The sequence below is a fragment of the Scardinius erythrophthalmus genome (assembly GCF_964197995.2).
Source record: "Scardinius erythrophthalmus genome assembly, chromosome: 2".
Lineage (NCBI taxonomy): Eukaryota > Metazoa > Chordata > Actinopteri > Cypriniformes > Leuciscidae > Scardinius > Scardinius erythrophthalmus.
In genome coordinates, this window is record NC_138222.1 from 3124817 (window position 1) to 3141715 (window position 16899).

The 16899-nt window shown below is 38.6% G+C and overlaps 1 protein-coding gene across 10 annotated transcripts in view; it reads right to left on the minus strand.

The window, feature by feature from the left end:
• cbfa2t3 (CBFA2/RUNX1 partner transcriptional co-repressor 3) overlaps window positions 1-16899 on the minus strand; it is a 74521-nt gene that overhangs the window by 2561 nt on the left and 55061 nt on the right. For 6 of the 10 annotated variants that reach the window (XR_014029636.1, XM_081358796.1, XM_081358801.1 and 3 more), the window contains exons 7-11: window positions 16190-16275; window positions 11088-11328; window positions 8518-8586; window positions 5796-5849; window positions 608-798 (exon numbers count right to left, since the gene is read on the minus strand). Coding sequence is in view for 8 of the 10 variants with exons in the window: in XM_081358796.1 (XP_081214922.1) it covers window positions 608-798; window positions 5796-5849; window positions 8518-8586; window positions 11088-11328; window positions 16190-16275 (641 nt within the window). In the remaining 2 variants the exon portion in view is untranslated. The remainder of the gene's footprint in view (window positions 1-607; window positions 799-5795; window positions 5850-8517; window positions 8587-11087; window positions 11329-16189; window positions 16276-16899) is intronic. The other 4 variants (XR_014029635.1, XM_081358798.1, XM_081358797.1 and 1 more) reach the window with 1 other exon arrangement.

A 16899-nucleotide genomic window follows, 5' to 3' on the forward strand; every position in this document is an offset into this window, starting at 1 on the left:
GCACCGCATTCAGTCCTTGTTCGCGTCTTATTGTGATTAAAGTCAATAACTTTAAATGACTTTAAGTAGTGCTTAAAGATGATACTCCTAGACATATGATAAAAGTTAACAAAAAATGTACTGTTGATTAAAATGCTAAATTTGATATTTCTTTGTGTGTGTAAATGAACAGGCTTGGACTTGGTGCTGAAACCCAAAGCACAGGACAATAGAGACACCAGAATAACAATATTCATGATTCTGAAGCTGAAAACCTGATTATTTTAGACGAATATGCTCTTTCACTGACTAGATCTATTTAATATAATGTAGGCACTTTATACTGGTAACAAGACATTTGGCATTATCAGGACCCACAAATATTCCCCCATTATATTATTATACATTATATTCAACAGTATATATAGTAGTTTAATGTAGAACTGACACTAAAACTCTGAAAACTTTCATTTTTCCTCACACAGTAATTTTTATTTTGGGTGAACTATCCACGATACATATTGTTGCATTTTTGTATTGCGATATATATATAGTTATACTCCTAATGCAAATCGGTAGATAGAATGGCGATTTCCCCCCGACCGCGGGTCATGTGTTTGTTACTCACTTCGCTGGAGTCCTCCTGCTGGTTGATGACGGTCAGTGCGTCCTCGGAGGCCTGTCGCTTGGCCTCGGCCAGAGCTCTCTCCATCTTCGATCGCTCAGCCGAGATCATCTCGTGAGCTTTTCTCTCCGCGTCCGACACCGCTTTCTGCAGCTCCGACATGGCCTGCCTCTTCACCTCGTTCACTGCCTCCTCTGGAAACGAGGAAGAAAATAAGACATTATCCCTGTGGATCCTCTCAACAGCCTCTTCACTTCATTCACTGCCTCGGAAAATTCAATTCACGTTTATTTGTATAGCGCTTTTCACAATACACATCGTTTCAAAGCAGCTTTAGGGAAAGTGCACGAGTCCACATTACAATTCACAGTGATCTGTTATCAGAGGAAACTCTCTAACACCGTGTGGAATCAAAATCAATCAAAACCCACAGCCAATCAGAACAGCGTGTGGGCGGGCTCGCACGGTAATCAAATTCACAAATATTACACCATTTAAAGGGGTAGTTGATTATGATTTCACTTTTTTAACTTAAGTTAGTTAAATCATGACAGAATATGCTAATCAATGACTAGATGATAGTTAACTCCACATCAGCAACATAAATTCATCAACTATCCATTCAGAAATGTCCTGTTGCTTCTACATGTTGTCACTTCTTCTTGAGTCTCTCCATCATTGTCCGACTCCAGTTTGAACATAAAAGCTAAAAGTTTTTGAATTTTTCAGTGCGTGTGTGTGTGAGGTAAAAGGACACAAGCTCTTGAAGCTCCGCCCCCTGTGCCGGGAGCAGCAGCTCATTTGCATTTAAAGGGGCAGACACACAAACGGTGCGTTTTTGCTCATCCTCAAAAAGTGACTATTTTAACATGCTATATAAAAATATCTGTGGGGTATTTTAGCTAAAACTTCACACACACACTCTGGGGACATCAGAGACTTATTTTACATCTTGTGGAAAGGGCATTATACCACCCCTTTAAACATTATTAAAAATACATAGGCTGAGTTACTAAAACAATCTTTGTCAAAGAATACACTTGTTTTTTCACAGTTTGAACGAGAAAATTTGAAGATCTGAGGTGAATTATCCATTATTGCTTTTACAGCTTCAAAGCTGGAGCACTAAATGATATTCAGAGTCACATTACATGCTTTTAACGTTAAATAAAGCACATAAACAGTTCCTGAGATTATCATCGCCTCACTTTGTGTTTGTTGTTCCAGACGTCGCAGAAAAATAGAAACCGATTCTAAAATAGAATCGTCGTGTGTCGCCGTCGCGGCTGGTTAGGACAAACACTCTGATCAACATGGAGAAGAGGCGTTTTATCGCGCGTCGCGTAGTTAGGACACGGTGTTAGTTATGTATTTCAGAAATGTACATATACAAAATCACATTTAGCGAAAAAGGTATTAATTTAAACAATGTAATAATTGAATGCAGGAACAATGAGCTCATTGAAGTACTGAATACTTGTTTGTTAACATGATTATGACATTTAGAAAATGTAGCATTGGTGCATGTTGAGTCAGAGTTTGTGAAAATGAAGAATATCAAGAGGAAAAAATAAGACATTATCCCTGTGGATCCTCTCAACATCCTTTATTGAGGCTCTCGAAGCTTTCAGCGTGTTCATCTCTCCGAACAGATGTACATCATCCAAGATTTAAAACATTCTGTCAGAAAAATGAGCTATTAATAATTTACCCCGAACGACAGTGTTTACAATTATTTCCAGTGTTGATAGGCTGAAAGGTTCTTCACAAGCTTGCCTATTTACCTAACAATAAATGATTCAATATTTTGGTAACACTGTACATTAAGGTTCATTGGTTAACTACATTAGTTAACATAAACTAAGAATGCATAAACTCAGCATTTATTAATCTTAGTTAATATTAATTGTAACATGTACTAATGCGTTATTAAAATCAAAGGTTGTGTTTGTTAACATTAGTTAATGCACTGTGAACTAACAGCTGTATTATTATTAGCTAACATTAACAAAGATGAATAAATACTGTAAAAAATGTATTGCTCATGGTCAGTTCATATTAGTTAATACATTAACTAATGTTAACTAATGAACCTTATTGTAAAGTGTTACCAATATTTCATATTTTTCACTAAGTGGATAACCAGGATGACTTGTTGTGGCAAACTTGTTCCACAAGTGCGTGTGTGTGTGTGTGTGTGTGTGTGTGTGTGTGTGTGTGTGTGTGTGTGTGTGTGTGTGTGTGTGTGTGTGTGTGTGTGTGTGTGTGTGTGTGTGTGTGTGTGTGTGTGTGTTTTCAGGACATGCAGGTGTGAGAGTGTCTTAACATTAGGGGTCCTTGTGCTGCAGTGTCTTTCCTTAACCTTTTTAATGTGAACATTTAGCATACGCTCTGAAAGCGAGTGAGCTCGGTGACCTAAACCACATTTTAAGGCACATTCCCAATGTGAAGAGGATCCAGACAGTAGCAGACACACACGCTGCCTTCAGAGAGGCTCTGTTTGGGCAAAAACCCAATGCAGAATTGTATGTATCATTTGGTGAAAAAGCAAGCACAGATTGCACTGACAAGCAGAGTGTAAAAAATGTATATATACTCCTATTGCATTCAGTGCTGAAGTACTAGCCAATTTTACATAAAGTATAGACATATTCAACTGTAGTCTTTTAAAAAGCATCTGAAATAATAAACTAAGTGCAATGTAGTATTTTTCAAAAATAGTGATTTTTCTATACATATCAATATTGAAAAATCTGAAATGTTTCCAAAACAAATTTTCCGAATACACACAGAATAGACACACGATACCAGCGTCTCTCTCTCTCTATCTCTCTCTCTCTCTCTCTCTCTCTCTCTCTCTCTGACAGCGAGTGACACACAAACCCGCCTCTCCTCACTCATTCCTTTCATTTGCTGCGGATGAATATTGTTGGTGTTACAGGGCTTGAATTTCGGTGAGGGATTGCACATAATTTTACTCATTCCTGCAGATTTTGTGCTCAAACCCAAAAGTGCGGCACATAAAGCCGCCTCTCAGAACCACATTGAGCTCTTTATCGCTGTTTATTGCGCTTAAACAGACAAATACACACAAAATAATGTCAAAATGCCGGTCTTGACGAGTATTCACGTAACCACAGTCAGTCCTGTTTTAAGTGAACATGAACAGTTGAGAAATAAAACGCATGTGTAACAGTGTAATGGATCCGTGCGTCCGCTCTTAAAGAGACAGCAGCCTAATAAACCTGCTGACAAATTATGAGGTAATATTAGGAATATCTATATAGCAGTTTTTCCTCATTGTATGGATGTAAAATTTATGGCCAGTGAAAATGCTGAGTGACTAGTAACTTTGGAAAACCACAGTGGCTGGTGAGGAAAAAAGTTAATGTCAATAACTTGTTGTCAAAACTACTGTTCTGTGGGGTTATGGGGTTTAGAGAGTATGTGGATGATTTCAGAATCTGTCAGTATATTGTGTGTTCTGTTAATGCATGTGTTTATTGCTGCAGGGCATATACACACACACACACACTACAATCTTTGCTACATAGTGTGTTTACTCTAGAAAGCTGGTTGTGATCATAAATATCTGTCATAACACACCCTCCATTCAATTCTCTATAGAGTTCTGCCTCAGGCTACTGACTGATTGTGTGTGTGTGTGTGTGTGTGTGTGTGTGTGTGTGTGTGTGTGTGTGTGTGTGTGTGTGTGTGTGTGTGTGTGTGTGTGTTCAAATCTACATCACTACTGTCTCAGCTGGAAAGCTAGTTAGTATTCAGTCTGTTCTCTCCGCACCTCCCACACACATCTCCTCGTTTTTTTTTTCATGCATTCATTCTTCACTTCTTTGCTTTTCTCTTCATCATCTTTTTGGTTCTCGCCAATTTCTCAGTATCTTTGAAAACACTAGACGGCTTAATCAGACTCGGAGCATGCACCACTAAAATTAGTTTGCAAATTTAATTAATTTTTATCAAGGAGACTTGGGAGCAGATGCTAAAGCAATTGGCACATAATGGAAACCATGGGGCGGCAATATTAACGTTTTAATCCCACAGGGATACGTCGGTTTTCAAGGTTTTTCTCTTTCTACTATCCTCTTGTATTCTTTTCAGTTTCAGGCCTCAAAGGCAGAAGGACATCAAAATCTAGACACTCACAGGTAAGAAAATTAATTCTGACACGACTTTAATATCTCATTTATTTCTCCCAGACTTTATTTTTACCCAAGTTACCAGTTTATGAAATGTCATTTTTAGTCATCTCAGTTTTCAGTTTACCTCTGGAATTTTCAGAAAAGGCCTGTCAATACTTCAAACTATGGTCAGATTTGCCAGCCAGCCATCAAACATCTCAAACATTTTTGCATCGAATTCTTCCAAGACTTATTTTTTTGGATAAGAGATTTTAGGACGAACACCTGAGAGAGCTCCATTAAAGGGGTGGTTGATTATGATTTGACTTTTCTAACTTTAGTTAGTGTGTAATGTTGCTGTTTGAGCATAAACAACATCTGCAAAGTTACAACGCTCAAAGTTTAAAGCAAAGGGAGATATTTGCTTTTACAGAAATCGCTTTTTAAGGACTACAACAAACGGCTGGTAGAGACTACACCACATTCCTCCCGGGTTAGTGACATCACTAACCCTAAAATTTACATAAACCCCGCCCCCTGAAAATGATTTATAGATTATCAAGACAGAATATGCTAATCAATGACTAGATGATAGTTAACTCCACATCAGCTTCATAAATGCATCAACTATCCATTCAGAAATGTCCTGTTGATTCTACATGTTGTCACTTCTTATCGAGTCTCTCCATCTTTATCTGACTCGGGTTTGAACATAAAAGCTAAAAGTTTTTGTAATGTTCAGTGCATGTCACACAAGCTCTTGAAGCTCCGCCCCCTGTGCCGGGAGCAGCAGCTCATTTGCATTTAAAGGGACAGACACAAAAACTGCGTGTTTTTGCTCACCCTCAAAAAGTGACAATTTTAACATTGTATAAAAATATCTGTGGGGTATTTTGAGCTAAAACTTCACACACACACACACTCATCAGAGACTTATTTTACATCTTGTGGAAAGGGCATTATACCACCCCTTTAAGTCTTCAGGGGCCACCTATGCAATAAACTGTAAAAATAAACAGTAGTACAGGTGTAATACGGGTGCCGTTACTCACCCTGTTTGTTCTGAAGTTGCTTTAATGCTGGCGAGAGTGGGATACTTGTAGAACCTGCATGAAAAACAACTGCAGTTAAAAGGGATTTTGTCACAGTGAAAATGCAGCTGAGATTTGCAGACAACAGCAGTTTAATAAATTAGTAATGGCATATTGATTTTACTCAGCTGTAATGTTACTGGTGTGGGTCACAATTAATAAGTGCCCTTTGACCTCTGAGCAAGTGACACCACCTGTGCTCTGGCTGACCTCATCAGTATTATGCGTGACCATTATGGCCAACCAGGCTTATGTACAGCCCCCTTAATATCTTATAATAAAACAGAATAATCCAAGAACAATCCGGCCGTGTTTCCCCTCACTCTCCTTTCTTCAGGGTTCGTACAGATACTGTAAAATGAACTTACAAGGACTTTTCAAGCACTACTACAATCTAGGACTACAATCAGAGATCTCACTTATAAAACAATATCTTTATTATCTTTAATATTCTAAAAAAAAAAACAGAAGAAGGTAAATAGATAAACAAAAAATAAACCAATAAGCAAAATGGTGCAAATAAAGTGCGGCACATGCAATGACTGGTAACTTTAACTAGAGGTCGACCGATTCATCGGTTTTGCCGATTAATCGGCACCGATAGTTGATTGGTGGAACTATCGTTATCGGCAAAAATACATACCGATAGTTTTTCCTGGTTGCGTCCGTTTCTGGAGCGGCTGAGAAGCGCGCGCTGTCATTCATTACACAGTAAGAGAGAGCTGAGAAGGCTCTGCTGGCATCATGCAGTACAAGAGCGGCCTCTAGAGGTGTAATAAAAACTATCGCTGATGCCTCGTGTTTATTTCCACACGTGATTCTGCGTGCTGCACTGAGAGCACACGCTGCGTGGAGAGCGCTCAGATGCGCGTTTAAACCACCAACAGCTAAAAGGTATTTTTTCATATCATTATAAAGCGATTAATTTGTTGACTAAATGCTGCATTAGTAGAGAAAGAACAGTACAACAGTTTGTTTGTTTGCCTTCGAGGCTGAGAGGACGCTAACATTAGTACCAGTACCTCAAGTGGTAAAAACACTGACAAAAATAAACTAAGTCCGAACCGAATGTTTAATGTCACAATTGTTAACATCTATTTGCATTAGTTTATATCCAGCTAGTCACTTTTATGCATTAAATATGCAGAGAAGTTGCATATTTAAAGCTAGAGATGTAAGATAGCAAACTGATATGTTCATACAGCCGACAGAAACATAAATCAGAAAAGCATTCGATTTCGGTTATTTTTTCATCATCACTTTAATATGTATTTTGTTATTTTGATTAGATAATCATCAAGTGTTTATAAAATAGAAGCAAAAGTGTGAGACTATACATGTAATATTTGTCATTTCAATGCTCTGGCGTTGTAGATATTTAAAGTTGGCCATCTTTAAGCATGACTGTTTGGATTGATATGAAATGATAACACTTACAATAAAATTCCATATGTAACATTAACTATGGTTAATAACTGCTGTATAAGGATTGTTCATTGTTTGTTTGTTAATTAACATGTACTAATACATTTTTAAATTAAGGTTTTTATTTGTTTACCATTTGTTAACCATCAAACTAACATGAATGATTAAGGTGCAATTTGTTTTTATCCAGTATCAATTTTAAAAACTATCGGTTCATTAATCGGTTATCGGCAAGTATGGCCCAACCTAGCTATCGTTATCGGTAAAATCCACTATCGGTCGACCTCTACTGAAAGGATACGATGACAATATATGACTGACCTGAATAACGAAAGATGTATCATATACTTGAATATTTATGAGAAATATCACGCTCATAGCCATGAGAAATACCTCTATATCAATATCAGACGGACTGCGGCGTTAATTTTGAGTGAAAAGAGTGTTTATCGATGAAATCAAACACTAATTTCTCATATATTGTCTTTCATAAATTAGTACCTTTTCATAAAAATGGCTGTTTTCAAGGGTTGCTTAAATTTCAAAAAGTCAAATTCAAGCATTTTGAGCATCTTGTACAAACCCTGTTTGTTTCTCTCCCCGGGCCGGGTCACGTTTGTCGGCTCTGCCTGTGCTGATCTGCTGTTGACCGCAGGTTTCTGCATTATCACTGCAGATTCAACTGCAGTTGTCTTTCATGGCCGTGACAGATGGAGATCTCTGAACACTAATGACATTCAACGACCTCCTGGCCTTGCATAACTACAGCTGTGAGACCCTGCAGGCCAGTTGGCATATGTGTGACCCTGGATCACAAAACCAGTCACATGTCGAACGGGTATATATGTGGAAAAGTCCAACAATACAGTGTATGGGTCAAAATGATCGATTTTTCTTTTATGCCAAAAATCATGAGGATGAAGTAAAGATCATGTTCCATGAAGATATTTTGTACATTTCCTAACATAAATATATAAAACATTTATTTTTGTGAGTGAATGCAGCACAATCGCCAACATAAATGGCCAACTTTAAAGGAGATTTTCTCAATGTTTTGATTTATTTGCACCCTCAGATTCCAGATTCCATATCTCAGCCAAATATTGTCATATCCTAACAAACCATACATCAATGGAAATCTTATTTATTCAGCTTTCATGTGATGTTTAAAACTCTGACCCATGTGACTGGTTTTGTGGTCCAGGGTCATATATTGGTGTGCATGTGTGGAAGTCGATGCTCTGTCCGGTTGACTCACCAGCCTTTCTCCAGATCTCCTCGGGAAGGTATCCTGAAGGGGGCCGGTGCAAGAAATCTCTGTGGATTTCTGTAAAAGAGCATCAAAAGAGCGACTTGAGTTTTCCTGGGGTGAGAGAAAAGCTTCTTATCAGCCATAGACAGCACCAAAAAACCCTGCCGATCATCTAAAATTATGACACGCTCTTGGAGTTTGACAACCATGTCCTTACCAAGTGTGACGCACCCTTCCCTAATGACTGCAATAACAAGTAGCAACAATTCTGTTGGCTGCTTGGTTTATATTTCTGTGTCATCTTCGCATTAGGTAGTAGGAGTGTAACGGTTCTCGGTAAAAAAAACGAACCGTACCGTTCTCCACCCGCGGTTGGATCTCAAATCTGATGATGCATCTATAATCTGGTTTGTTGAAAATAATAATGCGTAAAACAGACAGTTCCGCTAATGTATGTTCCTGTCGATGGATGCACATGCTCGCTCCCCAATTATACATTACAACAGCGATGATCAAAAAACATGAACAAAAACGGTCACTCTTTGTAAACTTTGTTCAATCGTATACTAGCTCTCCTATACTAGCTCGCCCCTTCCTCGCCCCTGCACTCCTCGCCCCTGCACTCCTATACTAGCTCGCCCCTTCCACAGGAAAAATCCACTGTCCCTCATCGCTGTATTATAAACACTGAACGTGTGACTGGCAGAGTCATGCACGATTTTTGCTCTCAATGACAACAGAAAAATTACTTTGCCGGAAACTTTATGTCATGCCTGCTTAGGACAGTGACTATTCCCAGGAACCTAGAGTACTGCACATGTCCCGCTTATCCGACACCTGATTTAAACCATAAATCACTATATCTTGTTGACCTGTTGATTGGAATAAGGTGTGTTAACTTACAGAGACACCCAAATGCACTACTGTGGGTCTCTAGGAACAGACTGTGACAGACAAGGATTCGCTGGATAAAGTTACAGAGACGCCAAGGTAAGGACAAACTGTAAGGTTAGTGTGCTAAATGTGGGATCACATGCCGACTAGTCCTAAAAAGAGAACAGATTCGATTTGTTTTTGATACGTTGGGTGATGGAAACCACTTTCTGCAGCTGGTAAGAGTGTGTCAGAAAAGTATTCTGATTACACAAAAGTAATCTAACGCATTACTTTTCTAAAAAAGTAACTAAGTAACGCAATTAGTTACTTTTTAAGGGAGTAAAGCAATATTGTAATGCATTACTTTTCAAAGTAACTTTCCCCAACACTGTAAGGTTAGTGTGCTTAATGTGGGATCACATGCCTAGTCCCAAAAAGAGAACAGATTAGATTATTTGGGTATGTTGGCTGATGGAAACCACTTTCTGCAGCTGGTAAGAGTGAAAAATAAGTAACGCAAAAGTAACCTAACGCATTACTTTTCTAAAAAAGTAACTAAGTAACGCAATTAGTTACTCTTTAAGGTGAGACACTACAGGTTAATAGGGTAAAATTTTAAAATAATAGATATCACCATGAAGCTTCCTTAGTTGATTACTTAAACAAGTATATAAAAAAAAGTATTACAAGTTTTAGAAATTTGTATGTTTAATTATGCAAATTAGGCATTCACTCATTAAATATGCACGATTTTGCATATATTTTCGGTAGATAGATCTGAACATATGATAAAGCCAAGTGCAAAATTCTTTTTTCATATTGTTTACACGCAAGATGAAAAAAAAACAAATTCAGAGGGATTTCAGGATATATGCTTTCATTACCTAGGAAATCACAATATACTGTCCATGGCCTTAAAAAACTTTTTTTTTTTCGCCATTTTTTTTTTATTAAAATGTCACATAAATCAGGCCAGGAATGATTTATTAACAAATCCCTCTGAAGATATCTTCAGAATACTGTTAAATGTATAACTGGAGAGTTTGGTGTACACAGGTGCTACATAGGCTGAGATGTTTGTACTGGAGAATGACAGAAAAACGGCAGTTAAAGAGTTAAATAGCTCTAAATGAGATTGCGTCGTTAGCTTTAAATCCCCCTTTGGACATTCACGATTATTTACTGATAGAAAGGAAATGCCCATATTTGGGATAGCGTTGTGCAGGAGAGCTTTACAACGACACGGGTCACGACAGACTTCAGTGAACAGACGGATCTCGGCGTGTCGCGCTGGAATGCTGACTTCTTGGTAAATTCAGGAGAAACTTACTGCCGCAAGTAAACAAAATGTAATAAAATAAACATCTTAATGTATATTTTCAATGTTATCTTTATATCAGCTTGATAGAACACATATTGAAGGAGTAAACTAGCCCAAAATCTCAAAACTGACCACTGCATGAAAAATCTATGTTTTTGCCTGCCGTGTCTCACCTTAAGGGAGTGATGCAATATTGTAATGGATTACTTTTCAAAGTAACTTTCCCCATCACTGTAATGTTAGTGTGCTAAATGTGGGATCACATGCCGACTGGCCTTAAAAAGAAAACAGGTTAGATTTTTTATGATATGTTGGCTGATGGAAACTTTCTGCATGAGATGTCATGCTGCGTGCCGAGGATCTGCAGCGGTACATGTACCTATCGGCTGTGTGTCGCTGCTGTTAGGAGTGTTGGAGGAGGAAGAGTTGTGGTGAGGAAGAGGAGGAGGAGGAGGAGGAGGAGGCCGCTGGGAGGAGCTCACACCTTTTTTCATATCCTCCACGTCGCTGTATCGACGGATCCAGTGGTTCATCTCCTCGCGGTCCGCCTCCTGGCAGCGGCGGAGCACCGTGAGCGAACGCCGAGTCTTCTCCACCATATCCATGATACAGTTCAGCAACTACAGGGAGAAGCGGATGGAAAACAGTGGAAGAGCAACTTTAGACCAGTTACAGTCACACCAACATTTACTCAGACACCTTCAACATTTCAGCAGTTTATTCACTCTAGTTTAGAAAATGGTAATAAATTATGACAAGAATCAGTTGATATTTCAATGGTTTTGTCCGTCCTTCTGTTAGACTGTCTCACACATGAGTTATGTTGAATATCTGTCAGCTGTTAAATTTAACTACACAATTAGATAATACCAGTTTAGCTCAACCAATCACCAAGCAATGCTTCATTTTGTTCAGTCTGTGTGTAAAAAGAGCATTAGCAATTAAAGAAAAAACACGTAATCAAAACATGATCATCTCAAAGAATTATTATTATCAGCTCAATCTGAATTATTAAAAACAAGTGAGCAGTCAGTGATAAAATAAGAATACACAAATTACAAGCAGAGATGAACAAAGTTACAAAGTCTAACAGTAGTATTCAGGTACAGAAATGAATAATTAAGCCTAAATTTAAAACAACACAATTTGTTCACTGTAGAAATTAAATATAGTTGTATCTTTGTAAGCTGTATTTTGTTGTTTAATTATCATTAATGAGACAGACAACAGCAGGAGTATTAGGCTACTGTCACTTTAAGACAGAATAAACTGACAAACATCCGCTTTCTTTCTCAGCTCTTGACATAACCTCGCCATACTCGCAGAGACGGGTATTTAGACATAATTGTGTGTGTATGTGTCCGTTCAAGGGCAAGGAAACGCGAAAGAGGAATCGAGACGCTATCTGAAACTAGGGTGACCATATATTATTGTTGTGGCTATTGTGTTATAAGTTAAGTTAATTTAATTTAAAATTTATTTCAATAGGTTTAATGTATGTTTAATTTATGTATGTTTTCGTATGCTAAACATACGGGGGGGGGGTCTTGGTGAATGCATCAACAAATACTTGACATATGCATTCACAACCTTGTAACTATGTTATTGTACTTTAATACATAAAATAAAACAACCTTTCCATTCAACCTTCGGCCCGCATCGAATAATAACAAACAAATAAAAAAAATGGTTTAGCTTTTACACCTTTTACATGACACTGTTTCTATTCATGGCCATAGGTTAAAATAAAATAATAAATCTACTACACTATTTCGGTAAAAAAATGATTTCAGTCCTCCTGATGTTCTCTTGTATACTTTCCTCATGTGGGCCGCTAGCACCTTTATTTGACACTGACACGTACGTATTTGATCCTGACCGAAACACAATTTTCTCTGTAAATCATCTGTGAATTTACAGTCGGGCTTTATTACGCTGTGCATGTGCCACTGTTGACAAGCTCTGTCTCTCTCTTGTGCTCTCGTGGAGCTGAGGGCAATGACTGAGATACATGACCGACCGACCAATGGTGGCGTGCGAGAAGGCGGGACCTAAAGCAATAAGAAAAAAAGCGACAACTGTGGAAAGCAAAAGCCGAATCCTGGACATTTTGGTGAATCTAGAAATCCCGGCCGGACACATTTTTGTAGGTCCAAAAAGAGGACATGTCCGGGAAATGTCTGAATCTCTCTCTCTCTCTCTCTGAAATTCTCTGAATGTGTAAGTTTTTGTTTTTTTTTGCAGTGAGAGGTTAAGCAACAATATCCCCGCAACATCTGCGCTGCCAGTGGGAGAATCCAAAACACTTCATTCTTCCCTGTTCCTTCTCTCTCCCGTCTTCCACACACACACACCTCCCCTCATCCATGTGATGCCATCCCTCACTCTTTGAGTATGTTGTTGGCTGTATTTATTTCAGATTTGGATGGCGTCCAGAATAAGCCTGATTCCACAGACTGCAGGCCTCGTCTCAGCTGCTCTCTCCGGTGGGAACGTCCTCTCTCCATCTGTGGCCTTTTTATTCAATATGTGTTTGAGTGAGGGGAAGTTTGTGTTGAGGCAAGGGGAGGTAACAGTGATGTGAGCGACACAAAGGCCTTGTTGGACCTGGTCACTTCATGCGTTATCTCAGATACGATAGCCACGTCAGAACGGAGGCTCACTATTGGCCGACGCTGGTCATGTGTGTGATGCTGACCAATAGTGAGCCTGCGTTCTGAAGCGCTGCGCTGTTACACTACGTGAACTCACTCAGAGAAACACAGAAGAACATGACGAGTTGAATAAAGTCAAGGATAAGAAATAATAGTTTTTGTTTGCGCACAAAAAGTATTCTCGTCGCTTGATAACCTTAAGGTTGAGCCACTGTAGTCACTTGGACTATTTTAACGATGTCTTTACTAATTTTCTGGGCCGGCAACTTTCAATTACAGAGAAGCCTATGGAGGAGTGAGACAGCTCTCAGATTTAATAAAAAATATCTTAATTTGTGTTCTGAAGATGAACGAAAGGGTAATTACTGACATAGTTTTCATTTTTGGGTGAACTAACCCTTTAAGCAACAATAGCCTAAATGCATCTGGTTGTTGAAACCACATGTACATTTTACCCAAAATTAGGGCTGCACGTTTTCAAGTTTTTCATTAACCGTTAACCGAGGCCCTTAGCGGTTAATACTCGGTTAACCACAGTGTGCGCGCCGCAACCCCGAGATAGGCGTAATTTGCGGGTGGGACATGTCCCCAGCACCACTATTTTCTAAGGTCGATATTGTCCCCACCACTTTTGAAACATCTCGCGGGATGAATAACGTTACCAATACAAATAAAAAAACACATCTCCAGTTAACTAGCAGAGCATTCATTTCGTTCGTTTTTTTTTAGGCGATCTAGCGCTGAAATATTTTGTTTTTTAAGTGATCAAAGTGCTCGTTACCGCTGCGATCGAGAAGGGTCTTGTAAAACGTGCTGAGGTAATATTAATTCGTGGCCACGAAACAATTCACCTGAATATTCACCAATTCACACACACACGAAAAAAAAAAGGAATAAAAAGATGTACGAGAATAGTCGGCCTTCACTGAAGAGCTATTTTCACTAGTGAGAAAAACAGTTTAATAATTATTAATTCGTGGCCACGAAATAATTCACCTGAATATTCACCAATTCACAAAAAATAGGTCTTTAGCATTCACTAATTAATAATATCAAAGTCTGTTTTTTGGCCACGTTGTAATTCGTTTAATCAAAATGAGGGAGGGAATTAGTTCAACGTGTCCACGATTTATTAAAACGAGGGAACAAATAAGTCGTCGTAACAACTAATTATTAAGATCAGCGGACAGGGCGCATAAGAACAAGCAGTGAGAGAGCCCAGGCCGCGCGCGCGCGCACTCTCACCGCCTTCAAACAACACGAGCGCTGTATTGCTCTCTCTCCCTCGCGCATATCAACACAATAGTAAAAGGTCGGAAGACCGATTGTGTTTTATTGATTAGTAGTTTGTTCATATAAAGTGTTTGATTAGCAAGTACATGTTTAGGAAATGCATAATACAAAATGTATGGGTTAATGTAACGGTAAACGCATGCGCGGGTAACTGCTGGGGTAAAGCTGTGGCTCTGCAGACAGATATTATTGTGCTGCGATCAGTAGCGCGGATACTATGTTTGTTTCTGGCTCGCGCACAGCCTTCACTCTCGGACGCGCGCTTTCTTTCTTTCTTTTGCTTCATATTAGAAAACTGGTCTAGCGGTCTCTGGTGGTGCAAAAATGTATTACAACTAAATTAACCGAGCAAAATGTTTCACTCGGTTACGCAATTTTTAACGGTTAATCGGTTAACCGGTTAACCATGGACACCCCTACCCAAAATGTTAGAAAATAAACGTGTGAGATAAACGTTTTACGGCTATATGACACATTATAGCCAGATATTACGATGAATCTGTGTATCTCTTCAGCAAACTGCCACAAATAAAGCAGAAAGTACGTCGCAGACTCTCAAAACACTATCATCTTCATTAAAAGTAGTGAGACTAAATGATCGTTCCAGTGCTGATGCCGCTCTCTCTCCTATCGCGGTCTTTGAGATTAGCTGATGGTCAATGAAATGCAGCTCATATCTGTTGCTTTCGCTGACGTTGCAAATAGCGCGGGAATTGAAGATATTTTGTTTGTTTTGCGGGGACACACACATATATGTGGGCAAGTGTAAACTGATCCGCTTTAACAAATCTGATAGCCAGGTGTAAACAAGCCCATCCAGTTCTACCATCAGGTCTCCATCAATCTGACACAGTGCTCTTGTTTTTTAGCTTTCCCTCCCATACAACTTTCCTGTGTCCATAATTTGAAGTATCAGCTGGACTACCAAGTCTTGTTTTGCACCATCAAGTTATAAGTTATGGTTGTTCGACCAGCTTGGATCAGCAACCATCTTGACATGATAAAACTTGTTTTCCCCCTAGCAGAGTTAATGACTCTTTTGCTCATGTTGCATGTATGAAAGATGATACACTGCAAAAAAAGATGTTCTTACTCAGTATTTTTGTCTTGTTTCCAGTCCAAATATCTAAAAAAAAATCTTAAATCAAGATGCATCTACTAGATGAGTAAAATCCCATTAGACATTATGTCTTGTGTTCTGGGGGAAATAATCAAAATAAAGTGAGTTTTTGCTTAAAACAAGCAAAATTATCTGTCCATGGGGTCAGAAAAATAATCTTGTTTTCCATTTGAATTCAGATTATTTTTCTGACCCCACTGGCAGATCATTTTGCTTGTTTTAAGCAAAAACTCACTTCATTTTGATTATTTCCCCCAGAAAACAAGACCTAATGTCTAATGGCATTTTACTAATTTAGTGAATGCATCTTGATTTAAGAATCTGTAGTAATTTGGACTGGAAACAAGACAAAAATACTGAGTAAGAAAAGCATTTTTTGCAGTGTAAAGGAAGAAAGCATCTGGTCACACATACGTTATCAAGGTGTTTCCATTCCTCAGCCCACTCGCGGTCTGTCAGCCGGTGATCAATCACTTCCTCTTGACGGGCTCCATGCACGGCTATAACAGAAACACAACACTTCATTAGCATACATGCTAACACGATAGAGAATCAATGTCCATGAAAGTGCAATTCTGCAATGCATTCTAGTTGTTGGAACTACAAACCAGGTGAAATCAGATATATACATACACCTGTGACTGTGCATCAGTTCTTGTTTGAAAATCCAGTTTTTAATGTTGTTTATATGTCTATGTGGTGTTTTTAATATGCACTGTGTAATATTCAGGAGGATCTGTAGACAGAAATGTAATATCATACACATAACTGTGTTTTCAGTGGTGTATAAAGACCTTATTTAATGAAGCGTTATGTGTTTATTAGCTTAGAATGAGCATTTCTCTCTACACACACCGCGGGTCCGCTTACATCCACATGTTTCTACGGTGGCCCTGAACGGACAAACGTGTTTCATCACTATGTTGCTCTTAATTATAAGAAGCTAAAGCTAAAGTCAGCGAATACAACACTGACACAATGATGAACAAGTAACAATAATATTCACAATAATACATCGTTTTACTGAATAATTAAGTAAACATCATTTCTTAATTTATCTTTGTAAAGAAACCTCATTGTTTAACTGGCTACTCTCTGCTGTCTCAGACGACGACATCACTTCC